General features: G+C 45.0%; 1 protein-coding gene and 1 long non-coding RNA gene across 2 annotated transcripts; both read left to right on the plus strand.

Annotated features, from left to right (window-relative positions):
* Positions 1–2,277: 2,277 nt before the first annotated feature.
* Positions 2,278–27,472, plus strand: LOC132990185 (cryptochrome-1-like). Its single transcript, XM_061058308.1, has 15 exons — positions 2,278–2,446; positions 6,185–6,348; positions 15,597–15,705; positions 15,851–15,993; positions 16,110–16,294; positions 16,956–17,044; positions 17,285–17,425; positions 18,165–18,476; positions 18,569–18,720; positions 22,541–22,743; positions 23,541–23,657; positions 23,780–23,989; positions 25,632–25,712; positions 25,956–26,083; positions 27,077–27,472. The coding sequence occupies exons 2-15, from the start codon at positions 6,191–6,193 to the stop codon at positions 27,083–27,085; spliced, it is 2,037 nt and encodes a 678-aa protein (XP_060914291.1). The 5' UTR covers positions 2,278–2,446; positions 6,185–6,190; the 3' UTR covers positions 27,086–27,472.
* LOC132990202 (uncharacterized) lies at positions 18,727–20,226 on the plus strand. Its single transcript, XR_009675973.1, has 2 exons — positions 18,727–18,990; positions 19,415–20,226. It is a non-coding gene; the product is annotated as an uncharacterized LOC132990202 (long non-coding RNA).
* Positions 27,473–27,798: the final 326 nt, after the last annotated feature.

The raw sequence follows: 27,798 nt of genomic DNA on the forward strand, positions 1-27,798 counted from the left end.
TCAGTCTGCTGCTGAAGGAGCTGCTCAGGGCCCCCACAGTGTCATGCAGGGGGTGAGAGGGGTTGTCCATGATGGATGTCAGCTTCACTAACATCCTCCTCTCACCCACCTCCTCTACAGAGTCCAGAGGACAGTCCGAGACAGAACTGGCCCTCCTGACCAGTCTGTTCAGTCTCTTCCTGTCTCTCTCTGTGCTCCCTCCTCCCCAGCAGACCACTGCATAGAAAAGTGCAGACGCCACCACAGTGTCATGAAAAGTCCATAGCAGAGTCCTGCACACTCCAAAGGACCTCAGTCGCCTCAGCAGGTGAAGTCGACATTGGCCCTTCTTGTACAGGACGTCGGTGTTGTGTGACCAGTCCAGTTTGTTGTTGAGGTGAACACCCAGGTATTTGTACGTCTCCACCCTCTCGATGTCCAAGCCCTGGATGTTCACCGGTGCAGTCTGGGGTGACTTCCTACGGAAGTCAATCACCATCTCCTTTGTCTTGCTGGCGTTGAGCTGAAGGTGGTTGAGCTCACTCCAGTCGACAAAGTCCATGATGACCTGCCTGTACTCCTGCTCGCTCCCCTTAGACACACACCCCACGATGGATGTGTCATCGGAGAACTTCTGCAGGTGGCAGCTCCCAGAGTTGTAGCAGAAGTCGGAGGTGTACAGGGTGAAGAGAAAAGGGGAGAGAACTGTCCCCTGCGGGGCCCCAGTACTGCAGACCACCATGTCAGACTCACAGTCCTGAAGCCTCACGTACTGTGGTCTGTTGGTGAGGTAGTCCGTTGTCCATGCAGCCAGGTGACAGTCCACTCCCGCCCTCTCTAGCTTCCCCCTGAGCAGTGCAGGCTGGATGGTGTTGAAGGCACTGGAGACCCTCACAGTGCTGCCGGTGTTCTCCAGGTGAGTCCAGGATCTCTGCAGCAGGTAGATGACGGCGTCATCCACTCCGATGTTCGGCTGGTAGGCGAACTGCAGAGGAGTCACCAGGGGGCGGAGGTTGTTGAGGACGATCCTCTCCATGGTCTTCATCAGGTGAGAGGTGAGGGCCACAGGTCTGAAGTGGTTAGGCTCCTTGGGGTGAGATGTCTTTGGGACTGGCACCACGCAGGAAGTCTTCCACAGAGTCAGTACCCTCTCCAGTCTCAGGCTCAGGTTGAAGATGTGCAGAAGAACCTCACAGAGCTGGTCTGCACAGTCCTTCAGGAGTCTGGAGCTGATGCCGTCGGGACCTGTGGCCTTCCTCACCTTGATCTTCCTCAGCTGACTTCTCACCTGATCAGCTGTTATGGAGAGGCCGTCGGAGGAGGAGGAAGAAGAGGAGGGGGTTGTTGGGGGGTCGTCTGAGGAGGAGGAGGAGGAGGAGGAGGAGGAGAGGGCTGTTGAGGGGGGTGGCAGGGTACTCAGAAGGAGTGTCTGAGAAACAGCTGGTCTGCGCTCTGGTGGGTGGGGGTGGGGTTGGGGTTGGATTTTTTTCTTGAGCTCCTTCTGCACCCTCCTCAGCTCCTCTCTGTCTCCAGATCTAAAAACCCTTCTCTTTTCATTGAGCAGGGTTTTCAGCTCAGGGGTCACCCAGGGTTTGTTGTTGGAGAAACACTGTATTTTTTTGGTGGGTACAGTGTTCTCAACACAGAAGTTTATGTAATCTGTGATGCAGTGAGTTAAACCGTGGATGTCCTCCCCATGTCGGCTGCTCAGCACCAGTCAGTGGTGTCGAACCAGTCCTGCAGCTCCTCACTGGCCTCCTGAGACCACTTCTTCACATACCTGGTTGTGGGGGGTTGTTTTTTCACCATAGGTATGTAAATGGCCTGTAAATGGTCTCACCAGGTTGTGGTCTGAGCGGCCCGGGGGGGTGGGGGGGATCAGCGAGGGGGGTCGGACCTGCCGTAACAAGCGGCCACCCAGAGCGGCGCCGGATACATTGTGTCGCAGGTTCAGTTAAACTCTCAATCGGAAAATATAAACATTACAACTTTTTTTTTTTCCGAATCGTCTGATTCTGTTGCCATAGTTACCGTCATTCTTCAATCCGCAAATGTTAGAATCCCTTAATTGCCACGAAATTGCTCACGCATAATTTATTATTTTGACTCTATTTCATGGCCAGCATTAGTAGAAACAGCTACCCCACGTAGTCGTGTCGTTTTATTTCCTGTAATTGTCCACAGATGACGTCGGTAACTGCTCGTTTGTTGTGTGGAGAGGATTGAGAGTTGTTCTTCCCGCGGTTCCCTGAACGCAGCGCGAGAGTGGAACGAGAACACGACGCATGCGCAGTGAGCTGAACTCTTATGAAACAAACTAGTGCAGCGGCTGGAAAATAGGTACAGAGAGATAGGGATTCACGGGCGACACGCATCCACAACACTTCCCCGCACATCGAAACGTAGGGAAGAAATGCTCCTTTCTTTGGGCTTGACATAAATATCATCGCTGGGGAACCAGTACGAGGTAAGACGGCTCTTTTTGACTGGTTTAATGGGTTACTTTTAACGGAAAACTCGATAAACAGCGCCGCCACTTACATAAGGATCACTCTGGTGACCCCGTTTCGCTGCCTTCATGTTGTTTCCTTGACATGGACTTAAACTTAAAGACTATTTTTAAAACGTCAAACCATTTTAAACCCTTTAAATGTTCCACTCTGTGACATGTTCAGGTCGTCTTTGTTGTGCTTTTATTCGGCTGTTAACACTTATGAAACCAGTCCCTCATTCAAAGTGGTGCTGTGACCTAATTTCCATTTGCAGAAGTCAGAGGAGCCTCCACTGTGAGGTGAAACTTCATATTTAGCCCTGAAATACATGTTCAACACATCACCCGGTTTTAAAAAATGTTATTAAGCCTTAATGTGAAGTGAACAGATGTGTAACTGTGAGTAAAATCATAATGTTATTACTGAATTATAATGTTTACAGTGGAGCTGACCTGTGTACTTCACATTCAGTCTCATACAATATTTCATGAAGGTCACATTGGATAAGCTTTAAAGATATCCCTCAAATGTCTGTATTAAGAGCTATGTCTATATATTCAAATATTTAACTAGTCATTTGATTTTTTTTTTTTTTTTACGTCCTAATTGACTTAAAAACTCATCTAAAGCTTGAAACAGTTTATTTAGAGCCTTCATCTTCACCTGTCTGCACTGTGACTGAAATCACTATTACTGCAGAGGCTTTTATTCAGAGTGTGCTCTACATGGGGTTAGTGTTTTTAGAAATAAGAAGACAAGAGATAAGATAAGACATCATACGTGACGTCACAGATGCTCTCCTCAAATCTCCAGCGGTGAAGTCAAGTGGGTGAACTCTTAACATTTCCCCCCAAATGTTTTTTATTTAAGTGCCCCGTCCAGCAGAGGATAAACAGTGACATACTAGCCAATAAGGTGACAGAGTATAGGAAAGGTCATCCCTTCACCCTCCTAGGAAAATAAAATCACAGTCTGCTGTACTAGTCCTAATTTATTAAATCAACTAGTGTAGTGGTGGGAAATAGAGGGGATTTAGACCCTACATGGAGACTGAAAAAATAAGTGGATAAGTGCTGTATACCTGCATTCAAACCGTTGTTTATACCGGCTGTTGGGTGCCAGAGCAACGAGCAAATTGCAAAAATAAAATCAACAATGTTGTGGAGAATATAATGAGTAATGTTTCTGTTTGGGATCATGCTCTGCAGAAACAAATGCTCTAAGGAAATGAATGCATGAATGCAGTGCAATCACAGGAGCCGTATCAGCACACGGGGAACAGTTTGGGAATCCTTTTCAAAGTCTTTCTGGGCATAATGTCTGTGCAAGATAATGAAAACTCCCCCTAGTGTCCGTATGGAGATACTGCAGTCTTACAGTAAGCAGTGACTAATTCATTATAGTCTCTGAGTGTTAATGACTAATGCAGCAGTGATTAACCACTGTGCAGGATTTGATCAATAAAGGGTTTATTTTAGGAGTCGCAGATCAAATAGGAGGCCGCTGGCTGTGGTTGGATTGATGCACATCACAGCAGACTCAAAGTGTGACCCAGTTCCACTTTGATTCAAAAGGTGTGTAAGAAGATAGCAAAAATATGATTTTATTTCCTCAAGTGAATCAGAACATGAAAAGGCAATGACCTTTTCGATGTGCCTGCTACCTCCTGATGTCAGAGAAGAGGGTTAGGTCGTGTCGTTCGTCCAAATATTTGACATATTTCTAAATGTCCCAAAAGTTTCCAAAGAGGTTGAATGTTTAAAAATATGTTAGATTCAATAGATCATCTATTACACAAAGTCATCCGTTTTAAGGAATGGGGGTGTGTATGACTTCTGGGGCTTCTGCAGCAAGCAGCCCCCTAGTGGACACTCGACGAACTGCAGAAAGTTTTAAAACATCCTATAGTAGATCTATTTGTTGGAATGCGGTGCATGGAGCGCTGTGGAGCCCAGTAAGAAATACGTTTTGGCAAATCGCCTGCAACAAGATTTGGCCTCATTCCAAAAGCGTCGAAAGCAGTAAAAAAAAAAGAAATGTCTAAAAAAGCTGCTTGTAAAAATGAAATCATTTGGAGTGCTCATGGCCTAGCGGTTATGTCCCATGCCCCATGTACAGAGGCTAATAGTCCTTGTCCTGGCAACGTTGGGTTTACGGTATGATCATGGCTTAATGCTCTTTGAATCGTAGTTTTATTTTTTTTGAATGGAGCGTGCTGGTCCAACAAAGTGCTAAATCCATCCTAAAACCAAATTAACCTGCAGGGAGGCTATCCTCAGATAATAATCCATTTAATTCAGTCGCAGGCTGCACGGCTGCTGCCAGGAACGTTCTGTTTTTATTTCACCGCCGTCATCTGGTGTGTTCTCCTCGGGCCAGCTGCATGGGTGACAGGAATAGCCCGACCTCATGTCAAATTCATAAAGAATCAAGTGCTGATCATTGCTTTCCTCAGACGTACAGAGGTGTCAAACTAACACCTGTTAAAACTTCTAATGGCAGGTAAATCCTTCCTTTCCCCTGATTCAATCCTGAAACCTTCCATGTTTTATTTCCTGGTACCGGCCCTTTAAATCAATTATCCATCCCGTGTATAATATGACTTTAAAAATGTGTTAATTAGGGTCAAAACTCAACACGTCGTTGTTCTTTAAAGACTGTAATCATGTGTTCAGAACATCTCTCCTGCTGAACCAGTCGTACTGCTGCATGTTTCATCACGCAGCTGCTTTCATTTAAATGTAAGCGTGCAAAACAAAGCAGAAAGAACGGTATGTTGCAATGTGAGCCTAGAGGAGGTGATAAATATTAAAGCAGTGTCAGGTTTGGATTATTCCGTGGATAATGCAACGTTTACAGGGCACAGAAAGGAACCTGGATAGAGAGATATGGGGTGGTGACATGTAGTAGAACTCGTCAAGGGCTGGACTTTAGACCATGATCGTGTTACTGTCTGTGATTCAGAGCCACAGAGGAAACACGGAACCAGAAGAAACTGCATCCATGTCACTCCTATGTTGATCAAAACTCATACAGGAATGCACATAAAGCAAAAAAAAAAGCGTAAAAACTGGAACCAGTTCACCTTGGCTTCTCTTTATGTGAATTGTTGAAAGGGTTTGGAAAAGTAATGATTCAGGGCCTGTGTTGTTTTAATTTTTTATTTTTAAGTCTTTCGGCACTCAACATACTCAGTGCTAAAATGTCCACGTCAGCTCTTTTTTTTTGTCACTTCTTTCAAATAGTTGAACTTTTGGAGCACAGCTGTTTTCTTTAATGCCCCCAGCCAATCAAATTCAAGAAGAGGCGGGACTTCTGATATCAACATAAGCTTTTTTTTTTTTAATCTAGGCCGCAGCATATTGCCACAGGTTCGCGTAGTCCCGTACCTCCTCAGGATACTGAGTCTTATTAAATGTTGAGTTTTATTCGACATGTGCTGAAGACAGAAAGTCACAGACTTCTTTGGTGTTCTTGTTCAGATTGGTATGTTCTTGGCACGTCCCACTCTGTTGGCAGCCGCTCCAGCTTGGATCCTTCTGTTACAGCTCTCCTGCTGTGAACTCACTCCGAGCGAGCTGTGAAAAAAACACAACATTATGTTCTGTTAACATGAGACAAATTGCTGACTTCATTCAGAAACATTTCACCACCATTCAGTCTCCTGCGAGGGATTCATCAATGACTCTTCTTCTTCTCTTTTATTGGCTCAGAATAAGATGGCCCCAAATTCCATCCACTGGTTCCGCAAGGGCCTCCGTCTCCATGACAACCCGGCACTACAAGAGGCGGTCAAAGGGGCGGGCACGGTGCGCTGCGTTTACTTCCTGGACCCGTGGTTCGCAGGATCCTCCAACGTCGGGGTCAACAGGTGGAGGTAGGACGACTCTTTTTTTCTTTTTTTAAATGGCAGCTCAAGGGGCTCGATATGTGAATCCTGAGGAGGGGGGTGGAGACAAAAACGGAGCAAAAAGTGTAAATGCTGACAGGAAAACATTCATTTGAACCTGGGGGACAAAGTTCACATTCGGACTGTATGAGCCTCTAATTCAAAATGTTCAGTCTACATCAGGCCGTCTGAAGTAGTTTGCCGTTTAATCCAGCAGATGGCGCTTTCAGCATAACTTGACCAGCATGCACTCTCGACCTCAATAATAAGACATTAATGTTGTGTCAGTTAGTTAGTTTAAACTTTGGTGCGTTTTAAAACGATCAATCATTTACAAAACCAGAGATTCTGTCTTTTTTTAAAAAACCTTCTGGAATCAAAAATATTGACAACCTAAGTTCTGATAAAATCAGAATAAATAAAAGGAACATAGTCTCCTTTTTTTTCTGGATTGAACAATAAAGATGGTGAGTAGCAGAGATTTTGCTGTGAGTCATCCACAGAGAAAGAGGCCACAGTGCTGCAGTGCCTAAAAACACCACATGATGTCAGCATTTCTCTGCTTTTGGAGCCTCATGTGTTTGCATGTGAGGCTTTCTTATTGCTTCATTCATCTTTTTGTTTTCACACGAGTCAGATCATGCTAAATCCGTCATTAGGACTTCTTTTTTTAGGCTGTGAGTTGAGCTTTGACCCTTCTAAATATAAGTGGATTTGACGGACAAAATAAATAAGATTGAACAACCTGGAAACAGCTGCGCGAGTGATTTCCAGGCCACAGGGCGCTCCTTTGTTTTAGTCCCAGCTCACCTAATCCCCATCAGGGAGGTCAGTCTGTAAGTAGTCTTATGGCTGTACATGTGATGTGAACGGATGAGCGGGTTAAAGAAGAAGAAGAAGAAGTCTGCCCTCTCTCTAAACCAAACAGGCCTCAGAGGGGGGTGGGGGGGTTGTAAGTAGGTTATTGAAAAAGGTGGACAAGCTGAGGGATCAAATGGTGTGTAAACAGGCTCTCTGTCAGCTAAAGCTCGCCTCCCCCTCCCACCCTCCTGTGTCGATGGGAACGCGTGCGTATTCACGTGGGGATGTTTTTAAAAAGCCATGGGGAGGATGGTCAGTATCACTCCACTGTTAAATGCTCGCTGGCCCGTTTTTCTGTCTCTGCTATTTGTAGACCCCCGCTCAGAAATAGTCGATTAAGAAGTCGCTGACCCAGTGGTACCCAGCAGATCAAGGGGCTAAAGCTGTAAACAGACTGGTGGCGGTGGCGGTTGTGGAAGGGTCCGGGCAGGAAACACACATCAGTGACACACATGCCTGCATGGTCACCCCTCCCAGATTCCAAAACATAATTTGTAGGTCACTGATGATGAAATGCTTTTTTTTATTTTTGACATTATATTTTGTTTGACTTCGGGGAGCTAATCGAATTCACTGATAGGAGGTCAACCTTGAGGAACGATTGGTCATCGTCACGGGGACGCTGACGTCAGCAAATAATCTCATTTCACGTTCAATATGAAATATCCCCAAAACTGGAGAGGCGACCACCACACACGGCCGTTTTGGACGCCCCTCGGTTTGCCAGATATGAGAGCAGTTATCAGGTCAAACCAACAGGTGTTGCAGCGATAGGAAGGAGTGTGGCTCTCTTTATTTACCCGCCGTTGTTCAGGTGGAGATGTGGCTCGGTTTGATTGGTTTGCATCACTTTTGTTGTACTTCATGTTTTGTGTCGGACCCCCTCCACAACGTGTATCCATCTCAAGGGGTTTGCCATCAAAAAATGTACAATTTTAAAATATCCAGTATGTTTTCTCATGAAGGGAAAAAACAACTTTATCTGAACTCACTGTGCTGTGAAAGGTGACGTTCACTATACGAGGAGGGGGGGGGGGGGGGGATTGGATTCTTATTTGGTCTATTGAAGAGGACAGGAAATTGCTGAATGTGTCCCACTTATCTGGGCCGAGTCAGTGACGTACGACCCAAACGCTTCAACCGCCAGACTCAAGGCTACAACCTGCGTTTGTTAGATTTATTTTTTTATTATCTGCAGAAGAAGCTCAGAAGCTGCGTAATGGGGTCACTAGATGATGCACAGAGTTTAGAATTCAAGACAAATCAAACCGAATTGAGGTCACTGATTTCTGCTCAGGCGCACACAGATGTGTTATAACCTCGTGAAGCCGTGAAGGTTTTTTTTTTTTTTTTTTAAATGGAGCTTGTTTGTTTTTAGCTCCGCAGGATTAGAGGACAATACAGTGGCCTGATTTCTAAAGAATATGGTGGGAGGGGTCAGTGAGTGAGAGGAAGAACCCATTTAATTTGGTGACTGGTCTGAAACCACCTGATGAACAAACAATCAAAGTAAAACTATCTTTTGTGTGGAGGATGGGGGGCCTCTTTAAATAAATATATGCACAAAACAGCAACACAGAAGGAAGGACTTAAAAACTGAGATACTGTCATTAGTGGCAGCTCAGCATGCAGCCCCTCCAGATTCCTGAATTTAGATTAAAATGATCACATCTTTCCCCCCACATGGTCCATTTCTACCAGGCTTGTAATTCCAAATGATTGACATTGGGGGAGCTGATCCTTGAAAGAAAACTGCAATCTTAAATCATTAGAAAGTCACTGGACCTGTTCCCATATATAGACTCACAGTTCACATGTCTGCAGCTCTAATAACCCTCCCAGGCTCAGACATCGACACTAAAAACCTGCCCAGCTGTCCTGACATCTGCAGGTCTATATGGCACACCATCATCCAATTACAACCGTTATTTTTAATCTGCAAATTTACGGACCTTCAACGTCCAGCTGGATGGTTCATCTGCGATTTAGACCGAGAGAGATTATCCCGCCCCCGTTTTTGTGAATGGGCGACTTAACAGCGAGGTATTCCTGTAACGCCAGCCCTCGGCGAGATTACTGTCATGTCAAGCTAGTTGGCGTTTCTTTTTTGCTCATTTATCCTCATCATGGTGTCCTGACACAGCGGACATGTGGCTGCGGGAGCTGGGGATTTGAACCCTCACCACAGGGGGCGATGACAAATCACAAATGTTGGCTGCCAAAGGTCTCCTCTTTTATAAACTGAGCCGAATGGTTTTCATGCCGATTTGTTTTCTCCTAGATCTGAGTTAGGACACACACTGCTTCCTGTTTTTCTATATTTATATATTATGAAGCACAACCGCTGATTTTAATTGGGAAAAAACATTTTTTGTTTTGCGTACTTTTCTGACCTTTTCCAGCCCGTGAACGTTTTTTTATTTTCCATTTTTTGTGGATTTTCTTGCACTAATTGAGGCGTTTTATCAACATTTTCTGTAGATACGGGGGTTCAGTTTGTCTGGATCTGATCCCATTGGATGAATAACACACCAACTAGCCTGTCAAAAAAAACTAAAGAAACACAACTTTGTCATGTCAGATTGAACGAACTCCATGTAGAGGATGAAAAATATGGAGCGTCAGAATATGTAGACATTTGAATGAGTGGAGGGAGTCCGAGCCAGTGAAGACACAGCAGACAAAGAAGCATGTCACCGTGGTGATAAACAACACAGGAGAAGTTCTCCGTAAAGAGACTGAGCTCTGGAGCAAAAAAAACATTAAAAAGACAGGGCTAATCAATTTTGGGGGTTTTTTTCTGTCTAGGGGAAAATGTGAGAATGGTCTCTGGAGCAGATGTAGGTTAGTGTGCCATTGCATGAAACTTGTGTTATGTGATCGTGACCTACTTGTGAGGAGGCTTTTTCCTGCTTGGCCTTGTTAACCAGCGAACACCAATGAGAACACCACACAGTACATCTGTGTACATCGCACAGCAGCATCAGATTATTATTCTTTGGTTACCGAGGTTCTCTACAAATCATGTCATGTACAAAAAGAATGAAGTCAGAGAAGAAGTCTACAGGCGTAGAAAACGATTATGAATGTAGGATTCACACAAATAAACTACAAATCGATGAAGAGGACTCATTCAAAAGAACTTTGAGCAGATCAGTCCTTTGGGATTGAAGGTTTCGTTGGATGTGGGACTTTAAACTGCCGTTTAAAGACTGAAATAAATTCTACTTCCTCTAAATGACCAAAAAAACAAACAAAAACCTTCAGCAAAAAGACTGATTGCTGCTTTATAATTATCTTAAACGTCTGTTTCCGCTGACACTGAGTTGGTGTTGGACTGAGCGATTAACGGGACGATGCGGAAAGACACTTAATTTCTACCAGCGATACTTTTTTAAAAATATATTTTTTGCCTTTAGATAGGACAATCACAAGACACACAAAAACAAAACAGAGATGAGAAACTAGGGGTGCATAAATATACCGATTAAAACATCGGTTTTGGCCAAAATCTGCCCTGTTGACAGAAATCGGCTGTGGCTCAGTGGTTCAGTCGGTTGTCTCTCAACCAGAAGGTCAGGGGTTTGATCCCCAGCTCCTGCAGCCACATATCTGCTGTCTCCTTGGGCAAGACACTTCATTGCTGCTGCTGCTTAAGTCAAGGTATATAAACGTGTATGAATGGATGAGTTATTACTGATGGTCACTTTGCAAAAGGTGTAAAAGCTATTCAATCTCAGGTCCATTTGGGCCATTGCACACATTGCAACCTCAACAGAACATGGCATCACACTGAACACCCACCTCGACGGAGGGACAGAGCACTGAGGTGCAGAAGGGCTCGCCTTGGGAAAAGCATGATCCCTGCTGTCATGGCGGCCCTGAACAAAAATCCTCGCTGAACAGGCCAGAGTGTGAACTCTTGATTCTTGTTTGAGTTGTGTATGTGCTTCTTTGGTGGGAATTGTCTGTTTGGACAGAGACAATGCGGTGAAGAGGAAATTCCTCATAGGGACAATAAAGTCCAAAGTCTTACCGGTGTCAGTAGCTGATGTGTATTTAGTTTCTTTTTTAGTTTGTCAGCGAGCATATTCACAATCTACATGAGTCTCAATTAGTGAGAGGAGATTCACCTCTTGACTCCTTGTTAAGATCACTACAACGTGTAAAGCTCACTATTGATGAGTTGTTTTGGTTTTTAAAAGCTGGCATTTAACTTTTGTTGTGATTGTGTGTGTGTGTGTGTGTGTGTGTGTGTGTGTGTGTGTGTGTGTTTGAGAGCGTGCACGCTGCGCAGCCAGCAATGAGGTTACCCAGCTTAGGGATTGTGTTTGTGCAAAAGTCAGAGTGTCTCTATACTCACAGATCTAGGCCAGAGCGGTTATATAAGGCCTGATGTATGACAAAGCAACCAACACACACTAACACACACACGCACACAAACAAGCAAGAGCAACACACAGACACAAACACATAAAAGCGTTCAGAGGCTCGAAGATGTGGAAGCACGCACTGATGCTCGCACAAGAAAACTTACATGAATGCACGTGGACTGACATGCTCATCCCCTGCACGTAGGGCTCACGTGCACACACACACACACACACACACACACACACACACACACACACACACACCAGGTGATAGCACGTCACCCAGAATGATTGGTGGAGCATCTCTTGACTTTATTTCAGCGCTCTTTGTCCGCTGAGGTAGAAGAAGGAGGTCAGCCCCCCCCCCCAAAAAATGAGAGTAAGACTGCACCTCGCTTTCTGTCCGGATCCAGGTGTTGATGACGTCGGTGGAAATGAAAACACGGCGTCACTGACCTTCTCTTAACATCTTAACATTGAGATCGTTTTCATTTGCGCTTCAAAGGGCCGATTGTGGATTTTTAACACTTGCAGGCAAAAAACATGTAATTTGTATTCTCATATTTTTTTAATAATTGAGTCTCGTATTTGATTTTCTGAATGACCTACAGGTACAGGAGTGTTGGATTTGTTCCGGCAGTTCGTCTTGAAATTGGCTGTAATGGCCACCCCCTACACATCGGAGGAAATTGCAGCCAATTTAAGTCTTTCCAACTAAAAAGGGTCTTCTTTTGTCACTGAAAGATTGTTGTTCCGAGTGTCTCCCAGCGTAACAGAAAGGACACTTTGCTAGAGAGTCAAATGCATTTCTAACCAGAAACAGCGGGAAAATCGTTCCCTCCAACGCCTCCATTCTTCATTGACAAAAACATGAATTTTACAAAGCAGAACATCTTCTGCCCCTGTCGCCTCGATCTGTTGGTTGGTTTTTTATTTTTATTTTGGAAAACCAAAGCCACACAAGATTTGTTTTAAAGATATTTTTGGATGTTTTTGAAGAGAGAGAGAGGAAACATTGGGAGGAGAGAGCGGGGGAAGACATCAAGGTCGTAATAGAACCCACCTCCACTGCGATGCCTCCGCAGATGGGACGCCAGACTCAACCAACCAGGCCATCCGGCGCCCTAGCCACACAAGATTTGAATCAAAGTGAACAGATTGAGGCAGCAGTAGATCAGCTGATAATATAAACATGTAGCGGATAATATTACTAATTTTCCCAATGGGATCAGGTGGCTTTGAAGAGACCACTAAGGGCGCACTCACCCATTTAAAAATAAAATAAAAAAAGCATGAAAGCAATGCAGCCTACAGTGTTTTTTGACCCCAGAAATTCCTTAATTCTGCAGAAAATACCTCCAGTTTTTAAAATTTGGTTCTTGAACTTGCGAAACCTTTAAAACATGTCGGCTTTGAGTTTCCAGGTCGCTTTGAAAGCTGTTAATGCATTTTTTATTGCATGTAAAGGGTTAGAAAAATAATTATTTTCTTTTTGAAGTTGTGTTGTTGTTGTCGGCGGCCAATTTTGTGCAAACCCCTGAATGCCGTAAGCTCATTTCTCTGAATCAAAGGCCACAATTAGAAAGTCTTTCAAAGAAATCCTGACTTGAGCTCCAGTCTGAGCTTCTCAGAAAAAGAGAGAGAGAGAGAGAGAGAGAGAGAGAGAGAGAGACTCTCCTCCACAGGTTTCACAACTACTGGAGAACTCACACATAAGCATTCACGTGCCTGATGAGTGTGTGTGTGTGTGTGTGTGTGTGTGTGCACGGATTGGGAGCAAACGGAGCTTTGCCTGTGAGCGAGTCGTCCTCTGCTTTAACGATCGGGCTAACAGGGTCAGACAGGAGGGAACAGGATGCAGCAGAACATCGTCTGGCTGCCTGCTCTGGTTGGGATCAGACCCAACACGGTCTACAATAGGCGGTGCTGGAACAGTGGATGCAGCAGAGATGCATCTTTTTTTCTTTTAGGAAAAGCATTCTTCACACATTAGTAATTACACATAATTGCAAGACTCCTCCCTCAAACTTTCAAACATTGGAGCACTTTCTCTGCAGAAAGAGGGGGGTATGATGCTCGCAGTATATTTAACAATTTTAGCTCTTCCAAAGATTTTTTTCATATTCATTAAACACGACATTAATTAAATTGAAATGATTTACAAAAGAACACAGGAAGCTTCAGAGATTCATCTTTAAGAGCTGAAATGTTCTGAGGAGACACCACACAGCAGGGATCATGTGCTCGATGAAAAGTTCCAACAAGTCTTAAGTTTTTTTGTTAGCTTTGTTTTTTACACATAAATATACTGGAGACATTTCTGCATTTATTTTATACTAAAACGGCTATAATGGGATTTTTGTTTTGCCACCTGTGGGCGCCATGAACAGCTCTGAACCTGAACTCAACCCTGACATATTATAACTTTTTACAGGGTGATGTTGGCTACTCTACACGCTCAATAAGATGAATGAATAGTGACCCAGATGCTTCACCTGCAGTCTGAAAATATCTGCTATCTCACATCATACTGGGCTCTTAAACTTACTCAGAGTTCTTTCCACATTCTGCTGCATTCCTGAATCCAAATTTCCACCAACACTCACTCACACAGCACCTGCCAAGACAGTTTGGCAGCTTTGGGGAGGAAATACATTTAGCCTGCCATCACTGAGGTTTTTTTTTTTTTTTTTTTTTTTTTAACCAACATGAAGCAACTTTTTACTCCTTTCACTTCATTTAATCCCAACATGAGATAAAGCTACAGGACTGACAAAGTGTTGCAGAAGTAAGAATATGTGACTTTCAGCAACGTCCATGGTTAGACATGAATACCAAGATTGTCCAAATCAGAGCGGTGCGGTGGTCATTTCTGGATGATGTCGGTCCTGTTCATGCAAAAAGAGGTGGAAACCTACATTTTGGTACCAAAAGGTCGCCGATAAATGTTTGTTTGCAAGTAAGACAGCGTGCTGGAGTTGACCTTTTTTTGGACTACCTGCTCTCCTACTTGCCTGTTTAATGAAATGGATGTGCAAAGGTTTTTTTCTATTTCAGCAAAATCCATTTCTTTGTAGTTTTTAGCCTTAAACGACTTTCTAAAATCTGTGATTCTGCAACGGAAAAGATGCACAGATGGTCCGACGCTCCCAAGCAGAAACCGTCATTGTCCATTTAGGGGAATGGTTTGATCAGTCTGTCGGTGAAGAGTAAGCAGTAGGTGTTTTTGTGCGTCATTAAAAACCCTTTGGTCCCACTGTCAAGGGGATCAGAACCACTACAAAATGAAAAAGTCTGAAGAGTCTTCCGGTCTGTGCCGGATCAAACCCGCCCACTGTCGTTATTTTTCTTTTGTTTACAAAGGTCATCCGGCTCTTTGTGGGAGCTCCATCCATATTCATTATGATGATTAAAGACTGCTGAAGTGTAGTCAAGGATCGGCTTCTTTCAAACAGGGAAATCTAACCATCTAGCCATCTGTCACTGGAGGGATGATGTTTATTTACTGCCTCGCCTTCTGACTCATCTTTTTTTGTTCTTTTCAATGCACCAAACACATTCATTAGATTTTCACAAGATGTTTGATTACTTCTTAAGTCGATCAATCCATTAAAGCTTCAAGCATGAGTCTAACGGAGGATGATCAGTTCTGTCAGGAGGGTGAAATGCATCAAAAAGCCCAAAACACACAGAGACTCTTCACCCTTAAAAACCCAACACACACACACATCCGATGAGGCAAATTTAGGGCACCAAAAAATGTGTCACTGCTGCAGAGAGGAAGGATCTGAGAGTAAAAACCAGAACAAAAGTAGGACAGGAAAGTCTTCTAGTCAACATTTTGTCATGATGTAGCACAAAGAGGGGAAAAATTCAACTTTTCTTTGAGTGTGATGTTTGCAGATCTTAAGTCAAAGTTTGCGTTGGCTCGATGAATCTAGAGTATAATCAAGCGCTGAGGACTGAATCTGCTCTTCTCCCTCTCTCTTCTTTCCTCTCCAGGTTTCTCCTCCAGTGTTTGGAGGACCTGGACGCCAGCCTACGGAAGCTCAACTCCCGTCTTTTTGTCATCAGAGGCCAACCGGCCAACGTGTTCCCGCGGCTATTTAAGGTCAGCATCGGGCAGGACTGAAACTGGCCGAGCGTTAACATTTTGTAGCTTTTTTTGCTGCTTTTAGTTTTTGTAAATAGACTCGAGGGTTAGTTGTCACTTTTTGAAGATGAAACTCAAACTCTCGTCTTCTTCTCTGTATCAGGAGTGGAAGATCTCGCGGCTGACCTTTGAGTACGACTCCGAGCCGTTCGGGAAGGAGAGAGACGCCGCCATCAAGAAGCTGGCCATGGAGGCCGGGGTGGAGGTCAACGTCAAGATATCGCACACCCTCTACGACCTGGACAAGTGAGGAAATCACACACACACACTCATGCAACAGTTCAGGGGTCATGGTTGTTCTCAGGAGGCGGGACATGATGTTTGAATTCACTTTAATTGGATAATTAATTGACCCTCCCCAGGATCATCGAGCTGAATGGCGGGCAGCCTCCTCTCACCTACAAGCGTTTCCAGACCCTGATCAGTCGCCTCGATCCTCCTGAGATGCCCGTGGAGACGCTGTCGGAATCCCTGATGGGGCGCTGCGTCACTCCCGTCTCCGATGACCACGGGGACAAGTACGGGGTCCCGTCCCTGGAGGAGCTGGGTGAGCATATGAAAATGCATGAAACAGAAAATCACACACACACACCTCCATTCACCTCATTTGCTCATTCATCCTGCCGCTTGAAAGGCACGGCTCCTCTAAAGCCTCACTATTGGATTACTCAGGTCACACATCCACCTGATTGGTCTCCTTCCAGATGTCGAGTTTCCATTCACAAAAAGGTTAACGCTCCGCTCATGTAGCCACCTGCCGGTGTTCAACCTCAAGAAAAAAAAAATCTAAAAGTGTCCGTGCACGTGTGCTGCGTCTTCACCAGACAAGCTGTTGTTTGTCCTTTTAATAACATGTTAACCCTCTTACACTTACACCGTCAAGATGCCGAGTTTTTCCATTCACACAGCTCTGCAGACATCTGCCCCCCCCACCCCCCCGCAGACATCTGCAAAATTAACGATTGGACATTGGATAGATTCTGGACTAAGGAGTCGTCAAAGCAACACGCTTAGACGCAGCCTGATGTGATTTGTTGTAGTCATCAGCAGGTTGGAGCGCATGCTGACCGGCTGGGTGAAATGATTTGTTGTATAAGATTTTAATCTGATGTACATGACATAACTGAGTCTCAGATTGTTGACACAACAAGTGCAGAAAGTGCAGAAAAGCAAAGAGATGATCGGGATTTTTTTGTTTTGTTTTTCAGGCTTTGACATTGAGGGTCTGCCTACAGCTGTGTGGCCGGGAGGAGAAACCGAGGCTCTGACGAGGATAGAGCGCCATCTGGAGAGAAAGGTCGGTACTACAGCTCACCAAAACCCCAAACACAGCACGGTGCAAAAGTCCAAATGACACCCATCTTTATTAATCTGTCTCTTTATGAAGATACAAGCAGATCTGTTTGACCTGTTGCCCTTGCAATATTTTTTACCTTTGCAATACATCTGTGCAATACATAAGGGATGATGCCCGATGATGGACTCTACTCTATCTCAATTAAACGCCTGTGTGTCTGTCCGTCTCTTCTTTTTGCAGGCTTGGGTGGCCAATTTCGAGCGCCCCAGGATGAACGCCAACTCGCTGCTGGCCAGCCCGACAGGCCTCAGCCCCTACCTGCGCTTCGGCTGCCTCTCCTGTCGCCTCTTCTACTTCAAGCTCACCGATCTGTACCGAAAGGTTAGAGTAGCTATTTGTCTGGAAAAATAGTCGCTCGCAAACCTCCTCTCAGCATGACAGATAAAATTGTGGTAGGAATGATCTCGGCATGTTTTTAAACCGCTTAACAAAATGTGCAAAGGAATATTTATGTATGGTAAGAATCAAGTCAGAGCCTAAAGAGCTCTTTTCCCCTCAAAGGAAACGGCAAAAATTAAAAGTTTGAATCTTTTTTTATTTGGAGATGACGGGATAACTAAGTTGAGATCTCTAGAAAATTAGAGACGAGACCGATCCGATCGTAAATCTGTATCAGGTCAGATATTGATGTAGTTTACATATCAGATATCAGACTGACAGCGCCGATCCAAGTCACAGATTAAGAACGATCGTTGGTCACAATTTTTTTTTGTTTTGCATAAATCTCTTAAACAACTCCAGCTCTCCTCAAAAAATATAAAATATTGAGTAATTATCAGGAATTTAACCCTTTAAATGCCAGTTTGATTACATGATTCTGGCATTTTAAGGGTTAAATTCCTGATAATTATTATCAAATAGTGATGCATGAGGGTTAAACATTCTCAACTCAGAACAGCAAGAAGTAAATAAAAAAAGGGAGGGTATGGCATTTATTAGGAAGTAAAGATGATATTACTGACGGACATAAACAAACATATTTGACCTTTGACCTCTGTAGTTTGAAGTTTGGTTCATCACCGGGTGTTTTAACGATCTTTCCTGCGTTGGTTTCTTCCAGGTGAAAAAGAACAGCTCCCCTCCGCTCTCTCTCTACGGCCAGCTGCTGTGGCGGGAGTTCTTCTACACGGCGGCGACCAACAACCCGCGCTTCGACAAGATGGAGGGCAACCCCATCTGCGTCCGCATCCCCTGGGACAAGAACCCCGAGGCGCTCGCCAAGTGGGCCGAAGCCAAGACGGGCTTCCCCTGGATAGACGCCATCATGACCCAGCTGAGGCAGGAGGGCTGGATCCACCACCTGGCCCGGCACGCCGTGGCCTGCTTCCTCACCAGGGGGGACCTGTGGATCAGCTGGGAGGAAGGGATGAAGGTGAGGACGCGGGATTTTAACAGTGGAGGGCGAGGAGGGTCAAAATGTCTCCTGAAAGAAAGTCAGTCATTGGATGTATTTTTGTGTCTCAGGTCTTCGAGGAGCTGCTTCTAGACGCCGACTGGAGCGTGAACGCCGGCAGCTGGATGTGGCTGTCCTGCAGTTCATTCTTCCAGCAGTTTTTCCACTGCTACTGCCCCGTGGGCTTCGGCCGGCGCACCGACCCCAATGGGGACTTCATTAGGTGGGTACCTTTCCTCACATCGCCCATTGGTGACCCACCACCTGGATGGCACCCTTCCTCCCTCTGTCTCTCTGGAGTACTCACATGTAAGGGGACACATAGGGGGCGCAAAGAGAACCAAATCCAAATACAGAATTAGAGCGGGGTCGCCACTGAGGACAGGTTCAAAAGGGGGGGGCCGAGGGAGGAACCAGACATTTAGGGGTCAAGACCAAGACCAAGGCAGGGCGAGACCAAGACAAGACCAAGACATTTAGGGATCCAGACCGAGTCAAGACCAAGACATTTAGGGATCCAGACGAGTCAAGACCAAGACATTTAGGGATCCAGACCGAGTCAAGACCAAGACATTTAGAGATCCAGACCGAGTCAAGACCAAGACATTTAGGGATCCAGACCGAGTCAAGACCAAGACATTTAGGGATCCAGACCGAGTCAAGACCAAGACATTTAGAGATCCAGACCGAGTCAAGACCAAGACCAAGGCAGGGCGAGACCGAGTCAAGACTCAGACCGAGACCAAAGCAGGACAAGATCAAGACCAAGACATTTAGGGATCCAGACCGAGTCAAGACCAAGACATTTAGGGATCCAGACCGAGACAAGACCAAGACATTTAGAGATCCAGACCGAGTCAAGACCAAGACCAAGGCAGGGCGAGACCGAGTCAAGACTCAGACCGAGACCAAAGCAGGACAAGATCAAGACATTTAGGAATCAAGACCAAGACAAGACCAAGGCAGACCGAGTAAAAATGCTTTCGATTCCAAGATGAGACTGAGACCTTCAAAAAGCGGTCTCGAGACCAAAGACCGATTTCGAGTACTACAACACTAAAGCAGAATCTTTCAGGGAAAGTCTTCATATATTCAGGTAGCCTCTTATTAGTTCTTACAGAATAAACACTTCAATGGGAAAATACTAGAAATGGGAAAACAACCAAGAGGCACACACAGGTCATAAACAAGGACACATAACCCGAGACAGGGAGAGAGATGGAGGGATCAAGGTGGACCACCAGGTCTTTGGGTAAGTGAAAGACAAAGAACATTCGTCCTTCCGTCTTCTCCTTTTTTTTATTTGTATTTTTTTTACCTGTCCGTCCATGTTCCTTTCTGTTTAAACTTCAGCACTTTAGCTTTTTGGAATCAGGCATGTCTTGTTGTAATCTCACACAGTATGATTCTTTGCGTACCTTTTTTTTTTTTTGTGTGTGTCTGTGAATGTCCCTTTTGGTGATTGTGTGCGCGTGCAGTCCTCTTTTTTAATTCACATATTTATTGTTGCCAGCAGATGATTTTTAAGCTACACAAGCCTAGATGAATTCTTCTCTTTCTCTCGGTGTGGCTCTGTGTTTGTAATTTTTGGCTCATCTGTTTTTTTTGGGGGGGGGGATTGGGGGAAGAGTTCAGCTATCCCTCTCTCCCCTTTTGTAGATTGTAGTTGATTGCTTTTAAGTTGATTGGCCGTGCCCACGCCCCCACCCACCCTATCCCCCGCCCCCACCATCCAGGTGCAGCCTGGCCAGGGCTGCACCTGGATGGAAGTCGGGGGGGAACGAGATGATAAAATTGGTGGTGGTGTGCTTTTTTACTTGTCTGTGAGACCCTGAGGGACGGGGGGGGGCCCCAGCAGCACCCTCTGGGTAGGTTTGTGACTCGGTGGCGTCTCATTACATCAAAAGGGATTCTGACCGCTTCGTAGGGAAACGCACACGCCTTGCCTGCATTCCTTTACGTAGAGGACCTTAAAGCATTCCCCAAAGGGAAGTGAGGAGAGGCGTTTGGACCGACTCCGTGCCACCGCAGGCGTGCTGGGAGCCGGTCCGTTGTCCAGACGCTGGACGAAGCCCCTCGTCCGACCCTTTGTGAAATGTTCAGAGGTGCTCTGCTTCTGTGAATGCAGCCCTGCCAGGTTCAGGTGGACCTGGAGCCAGGGCTGGTCCATATAGGCACTCCAGAACACACACACACACACACACACACACACACACACACACACACACACACACACACACACACACACACGCTTACCATACATGGAGAGGACTAACGGTCTATACTTCACAAGTGTGGCCTTGTCTTTCTGGTCATTTTAAAAATACAAAAAAGTAATACCACATTAACTTGTGATGTCTTTAGCCATAATATTACTTCAAATTTCAAGTTTCTAAGAGTGGACTTGCAGGCTTGAGACATGTCTTCTTAGGCACTGATGAACACACACACACACACACACACACACACACACACACACACACACACACACACACACAAAGATTTCATTGACACTCCTTCCAAACACTGCCATGCACAGAATGCATTCAAAGCAATCTGGATGCTCACACACACACACTCTGCAACAACACCACACGCTGTCCTCTGTAGGACCGCTTGTTACTGGCAGGTCGTGGAATTTTCCTGGCTATAAGGGTTGTAGTCCCTGTTGGTGAAATGAGGGGGGTCCCTTAGTGGGCCAGCCCAGAGTGTGATGCTGTGGTTTGTGTTTGTGGGGGGGGGGGGGGGGGGGCAGTCAGCAAAGAAGGGGGCGGGGCTCTGGGCGTGCTGACCACTTAAAAGACAACCACCACAGTCTGAGGGACCAGGGGAAGCAGGCATGACCTCTTCTCTTAGTCCACCACTGTCTGATTATTGGGGAGGGGGGTAAAGAGGGAGGGAGGGGGCGGGCCTGGAGCTGTGAGGTATAATGGAAGACTTCTGTCGTCGATCAAGGACTTGAAGTTTAATTATTTTTGCAGACATTTACCTTCAGATGCTTCAGCTACTGACTACAAGTAACATTTTGTGAGGATGAAGTAGTGGTAGAAGAAGAGATCTCTCGATGGCAGAACTTCTTCCACCATATACCTGCTCCGGTCTGGGTTGGATGGCAGCGGTGGTGGGGTGGTGGGGTGGGGGGTTGTGCAGGTGAGGGTCAACACACTCTGCTTTCTAACTGCGTGTTACAGTAGACGTCTCCTAGCATCATGGAGCAAAGCGGCGGTGAACTCTCTCTAGTGACGGGGGGCGGTCTCCTTGAGAAGGCGGAGAGCCGTCAAGTCATGCCCTCGCCCTTCCTACTCCCCCCCACCCACGCACCCACCTCTCCACCCATCCACCCCCAAATCTCCTCTCTCTCGGTGCACTGTGTCACTTCCCACAGCTCCACTTGCTCTCACCTCTCCTCCACTCCTTTGCCTCTCTCTGCCCCCCTCCCCCTCCCCCACCCCCCTCTCCTCGGACTCGGTAAGGTGGGACCATGTTCACTAGGTAGGTGGCTTCTCTTTGTCACACAGAGAAAATCCACAACAGGCCAAACTTCAGCAGGGTTATGAGATGACCTCTTGGAGGATCCGGTGTGACTTTACTCTCTCTGTGTTGTTGTTTTGGGACCACAGCCCCCCTCATTTTTTTTGTATTTACCTCGTTGTGATCTGTAGTCCTCTTTGCCAACTGGGATGCTAACTCACCTCAGTGCCAGAATCTGCAGAAGGCTGTACTGTAGCCACACTGTGCAGTGTTGTTGTTTGGTTTGCAGCTTTCATTTTTGTAGCACTTACAAAATCTATAAAACCCAGAAGCATGAAGTGCTGAAGAACCAGCATGCTCTTATCAGTCACATTACATCCACAGTCTGTAAACACACAATAACTCAGTTCTAATGTCAAAGATTTAACCCCATTTTTTTTAACAAGTTGTTTTAAAATAAAACCTTTTTTTAGCAATCCCTGCATCTCCCCCCAACCACTGATTATAACTCTGCAACCTTTCACATCGTGCAGACGCAAGACAGCGAATCTAATGTCTCCCTGTGCTTCCAGACGATATTTACCTATCCTCCGAGGTTTCCCCGCTAAGTACATCTACGACCCGTGGAACGCCCCGGAGTCGGTGCAGGCGGCCGCCAAGTGCATCATCGGTGTCCACTACCCGAAGCCCATGGTGCATCACGCCGAGGCGAGCCGGCTCAACATCGAGAGGATGAAGCAGATCTACCAGCAACTTAGCCGATACAGAGGACTGGGTAAGGATCTGCAGACATTCTAGAAGCTCATTCAACATGTTGGCTAATTAGAGAAATATAGAAAACAAGCTGTCCCTAAATTCTTCCTACCAATGTAGCAAACCATTACACAACCAAGCGTCAACGTCCATAGTTAAAAAAAGTACAGCCAATGCAGAAGTGCAAACAACTGCAGTTCCTCGAGTGTCCACTTGAGGCTGGCTGCAAAAAGCCAAGGTCCCATATGTTAACATTATTGTTCAAAAACACTTTAGGGTTACACTTTATAATAACTATCATCTATAAAGGGTAAATAAGGGTAAATATATAGTTAATTAACCATTAGTTAATAGTTATTTACTGTTAACAAACAATGAAATGATAGTTAATAATGTTTGCTTTATTAAATATTTACAAACCATGAACAAATATCTGGTCCATGTGTCTCTGTAATGTTTATAGATGTTTTATAAACCATCTCTTAAAGGTTTATAAATCATTTGGTCATCATTAACAAACACTTTATAAAGTGTATGAAATGTTATAATGTGTGCATCAATAAACTGTTAACATAACATTAATTAAAGCATAACAAATCATTAGCAAACAATATTAACTATAATTTCATTATTTGTTAACATTAAATAACTATTAAATAACTGTTAATTAACTATCTATTTACCTTTATTTACCCTTTATAGATGATGGTTATTATAAAGTGTTACCCAGTTTAGGTCTCAATAGCTCATTTATGAATTACTAAGAAATGCTTTGAGGTTTCGTTTTTCCCTAACCCGTCTTGCTCTCTGGTCTTTCAGGCCTGCTGGCTTCTGTGCCTTCCACCAATGGGAACGGGAATGGAGGAATGATGGCCTACTCTCCAGGAGAGCAGCAGCCAGGGACCAACAACAACAACAACAACAACAGCTCACATTGTAAGTCACTTTTATTTAATCGAAGATGTCCATATTTTCTTACACATCTTCTCCCAAGGCGTCGTTGGTTAAAAAAAAAATTGTGAAGTAAATCTTTCTTTGTGTGTGTGATCTCGTCTCAGTGCCTGGAGGGTCGTCGGGGAACTCAGTTGCTACAGCTAACGGCAGCGGGAGCATCCTACTCAACTTTGATAATGAAGAACATACCGGACCCAGCAGCGCTGCACAACAGCAACGACTACAAGCACTCCCACAACAACAACAACAACAACAACAACAACAACAACAACACCAACAACAACACCAACAGCAGCAGCAGCATCAACAGCATGGTAGGTCTCGACCTCTGATAAACCTGGTTTCTGTTCGGAGAAGGTTATCTAAAAACTAAGCCAGCTGGAACACATTTAGGGTGATTTTTTTATTCTTCATTAAAGGAAGAATGTGCAACTTTTTGATCCAGTAGATGTCGCCCTTGAGCACCAGCACAAAAACAAACAGCTGTTTGGCCACACCTCCTCCATACTGAAGCGTCCGCTCTCCTCCAGAGACACACCTCCAGACAAACACAAACAGTCTTTTATAACTCAGCAGATACTGTGTGAACATTTACAGCCAGAGGGTTTATTGTGACTTAGGGAGAGAGCTTTCACCTGTTGCTTACGCCAAATGCATCTTGAAGGCTTATGTTGCATCGCCCTCTAGTGGACAGGATGTGTAACAACCACAAACTGACAGTAGTATTTGCATTGCTGAAGCCTCTAAACCAGTGGTTCTCAAACTATGGTACGGGCTCCCTGTGGTGGTACGCAAAGAAATCTCCACAATATAAAAAACAAACCCGTTCAGCATAAAACGACAATTATTTATTTATTATTATTTATTTTTTGTCTTATCTTATCTGTCTTGTATCTATTGGGTTGTATTTATATCAAATGTGTTTTCCCCTCTAAATTAATCTAGTTTTTGCAACAAACAACTTTAATCTGCTCACTTTATGTTCGCGCACAGACATAAACAACAACAGGAGTACGCCCCGCGTTTTGAAAAGTTCCACTCGATATTCTGTTATAGTTCAGTACTGAATCAACAGCAAGCAGCTGTACATTAACATTTTTAAAATGGAGCCAGGAGAAGCTTCAGTTTTGATGCATGTACGGACAGCGGACCTTATCGCTCCCCCTCCCTCTATCTCTCTCTCTCTCTCTCTGTAGCTCTGAAGCTGATGTGATTCTGCTCTCTTTTGATGTCTTAACACTCCGCAGGAGTCGAGAGGGATTTTTTTTAAAAGGCAGTTTTGCTATGTTGAACGCAGAGACTTATAATAAAGCAGCTCTGTTTGCACGGAGCCTGCAGAGCGCACGCCTGCACTCTCACGCGCTCTCTCTCTCTCTCTCTCCCGCTCTCTCTCACGCGCTCTCTCAGGCACGCAGCAATTTTATGAATAAATGAAAAATTAAATAAGAACAGGTCGGAAATATACTTGGGCCCAGGTCTTTGTGTGGGAAACACTGGAGACTAAATATTCTCAAACAGGTTGTTGGTATAAAGTTGTCATTTTTATTGTTCTGCACTTTTGTGTGTGCCAGTTCTAGGCTAGACCTTATTAGGCCTACAGCGTGGCTGCCAGCAGTCAATAATAAATAATATTCTTTTTATTAATTAATTTGCCTCTTGCATGAAATGTGTGTAGAAGTAGGCCTACAGTGTATTTTAACATCTACCATAATGGTGGTTCTTGGAGAGCCAAATATTTTCGGAGGTGGTACGCAGTCTAAAAAGTTTGAGAACCACTGCCCTAAACAATAACAGAGATCATCATAATAACTGATAAAATGATGAGGTATGACATTCGAATCAGATTTTTTGAGGGAAATGTTCATCTTTTTATGCACATGTCTGGTAAATGTAGGAGTAGATTAAGTATATTTTAAAGCCCTCAGTTTGACCGCTTGTGTTCTGTGTGTGCTGCAGGATACCACTCAGTGCCAGACGCCAGCCAGACCGTCACCAACAGCCGACTCTACCACGAGTTTGCTGTGCCTCAACACCCGGGTAGGAATCATTTAAATGGAATCATACATGCTCACAAGATGCTTTTAAAATAAGCTGCAAAAAAGTCGTTGATAAAGAAGCAACAGATTTGAAAAAGTGAAATCAAGGAAAACACTTTGATTAGTTGGTGACTCAGTAGTTTCACATCAACCTGTTCTATTTCTTAATCCTCCACCCACACCAGCACTGTGTTTTAACATGTTCCTCCCCCCCTTCTCTCTCTCTTCCCACTGACACATGCAGGCCTCCTCTTGCACACCAGAAGCGGCATCACAGGAAAGAGGGAGCGCGAGTCGGAACGCGAAGGCTCGGGGGAGAAAGACCACACAACATCGTGCTCCGTGCACAAGATGCGGCGGCAGAGTGCGGAGGTCAGAACGCCCGCTCAGATTCCGTTTCATGTGATGCAACTACTCTGATTTAGAAAAACTGTACTGATGAGTCAGACGCCACTCATGCATGTCGCCCTTTACACTCTGAGTTAGGAATGTGCTTGCAGAGGTGAGCCTGTTTTTTAATCACCGCGTTGTATGTGAATCTTTGTCCAATAAATTACAAAGGAGGCGAAAAGCTCACGCGTCACACAGCTTTACACAAATGTAATCACACATACAGCACATCGGGTTCTGCTTCGGTGCAGACTGTGGGCTGTGTAAATGTCAACCCCCCCGTGTATACATGAGAATATACAAAGCAGCGTTCGCTTTCTATATGCAAAGCGGTGGACGGAGTAAACAGCATAATCTTTGGAAAGGGACAGTGCAGGAAAAGGAGGCTTCCCCCGCTGGAGAGTTTTTTTTTACATGTTTAAAGGGTATCGACGAGAGCTCATCTAGATCTGTGAAACATGACTGAGCTTAACGAAAGGCTGCAGGAAAATGTGTTTAGTGGCTCCAGAGTGATGGTGCAAGCAAAAATGTCTTGTGCGAGAAAAGGTTGCAGACCCCTCAAAAGACGGGGATGTGGATCAGCTCAGGGTTTTTTTTTACTGTGCAATCAATTATTAGGTGGTAGAGTCAGTCGTCTCTCAACAGGAGGACGGGGGTTCGATCCCCAGCTCCTGCAGCCACATGTCCGATGTGTCCTCGGGCAAGACGCTTAACCGTGAATTGCTCCCGCTGCTTCTTCAGTGGTGTATGAATGTGTATGAACAGTTGCTGGGGATCGAACCCCCGACCGTCTGGTTTAGAGACGACCGACTCTACCACCAGTGTGTGAATGTGTAGGTGTGACCTGCGGTGTAAAAGCACTTTGAGTAGTCAGAAGACTAGAAAAGAACTTTACAAGCTCAAGTCCATTCACCGTTTATATGCTTCATATTTGTACAGATGTAAACAAATTTTGTCTTTTCTCCTTTTCTGCAGACTACTTAAGAGTGGGCGTCTGCGAGACCACCTTCAATCCACGTTGGAGTCACCACCCAGCCAGCCGCCAACGAGCGAAAAAGAGAGAGAGAGGAAATCCCACCATCGCCCCACCTGTCCTCCAATCACACGCCACAGCTCCCTCAAGGAACCGCCTCCTCTTCAAACGCTGAACATTTTTAAACTCTGAACTCTGTTTTTCATCGTCAGAAACTCCCCAGGGTGAAAACACAAAGGTGAAAATGTGTTTCTGGCAACACTATTTTGTAGAGGGGGGGTTAACCAACGACCTCTGACCTCTGACCTCTGACCTCTTACAGTCGAACAAAAGAAACGCCTCAAACTTACAGCTCGGCACATGTTTTGTAAAATATGAATAAATATTTTAAAAAAGGACGTTGTTGTCTTAAACTGCCACCAGCAGCAGCCGGTATCTGCTGTGATGTCTGACGCAGCTGCAGATGTGAGTCGTCTTTAGTCGCTCCATCGTGTAAAAACAGGCGGATGTTGGCGAGGGTTTCCAATACGGTACATCCTAACATCAACACCACACACGTCGAAGAATCTTCGCCCGTATGCAAAGTTCTGTACGTTGAATAATGCCGTTTAAAAAGGTGACATTTTTTATGTTTAAGGAAAATAAAAACTGTAAATAAGCAAATTAGATTTTTAAATGAAAGCGTTTTTTGTTTTTTTTCCAACAACATAAAAATCTGGACATC

The sequence above is a fragment of the Labrus mixtus genome, chromosome 15 (assembly GCF_963584025.1).
Source record: "Labrus mixtus chromosome 15, fLabMix1.1, whole genome shotgun sequence".
In the NCBI taxonomy this organism is placed as follows: domain Eukaryota; kingdom Metazoa; phylum Chordata; class Actinopteri; order Labriformes; family Labridae; genus Labrus; species Labrus mixtus.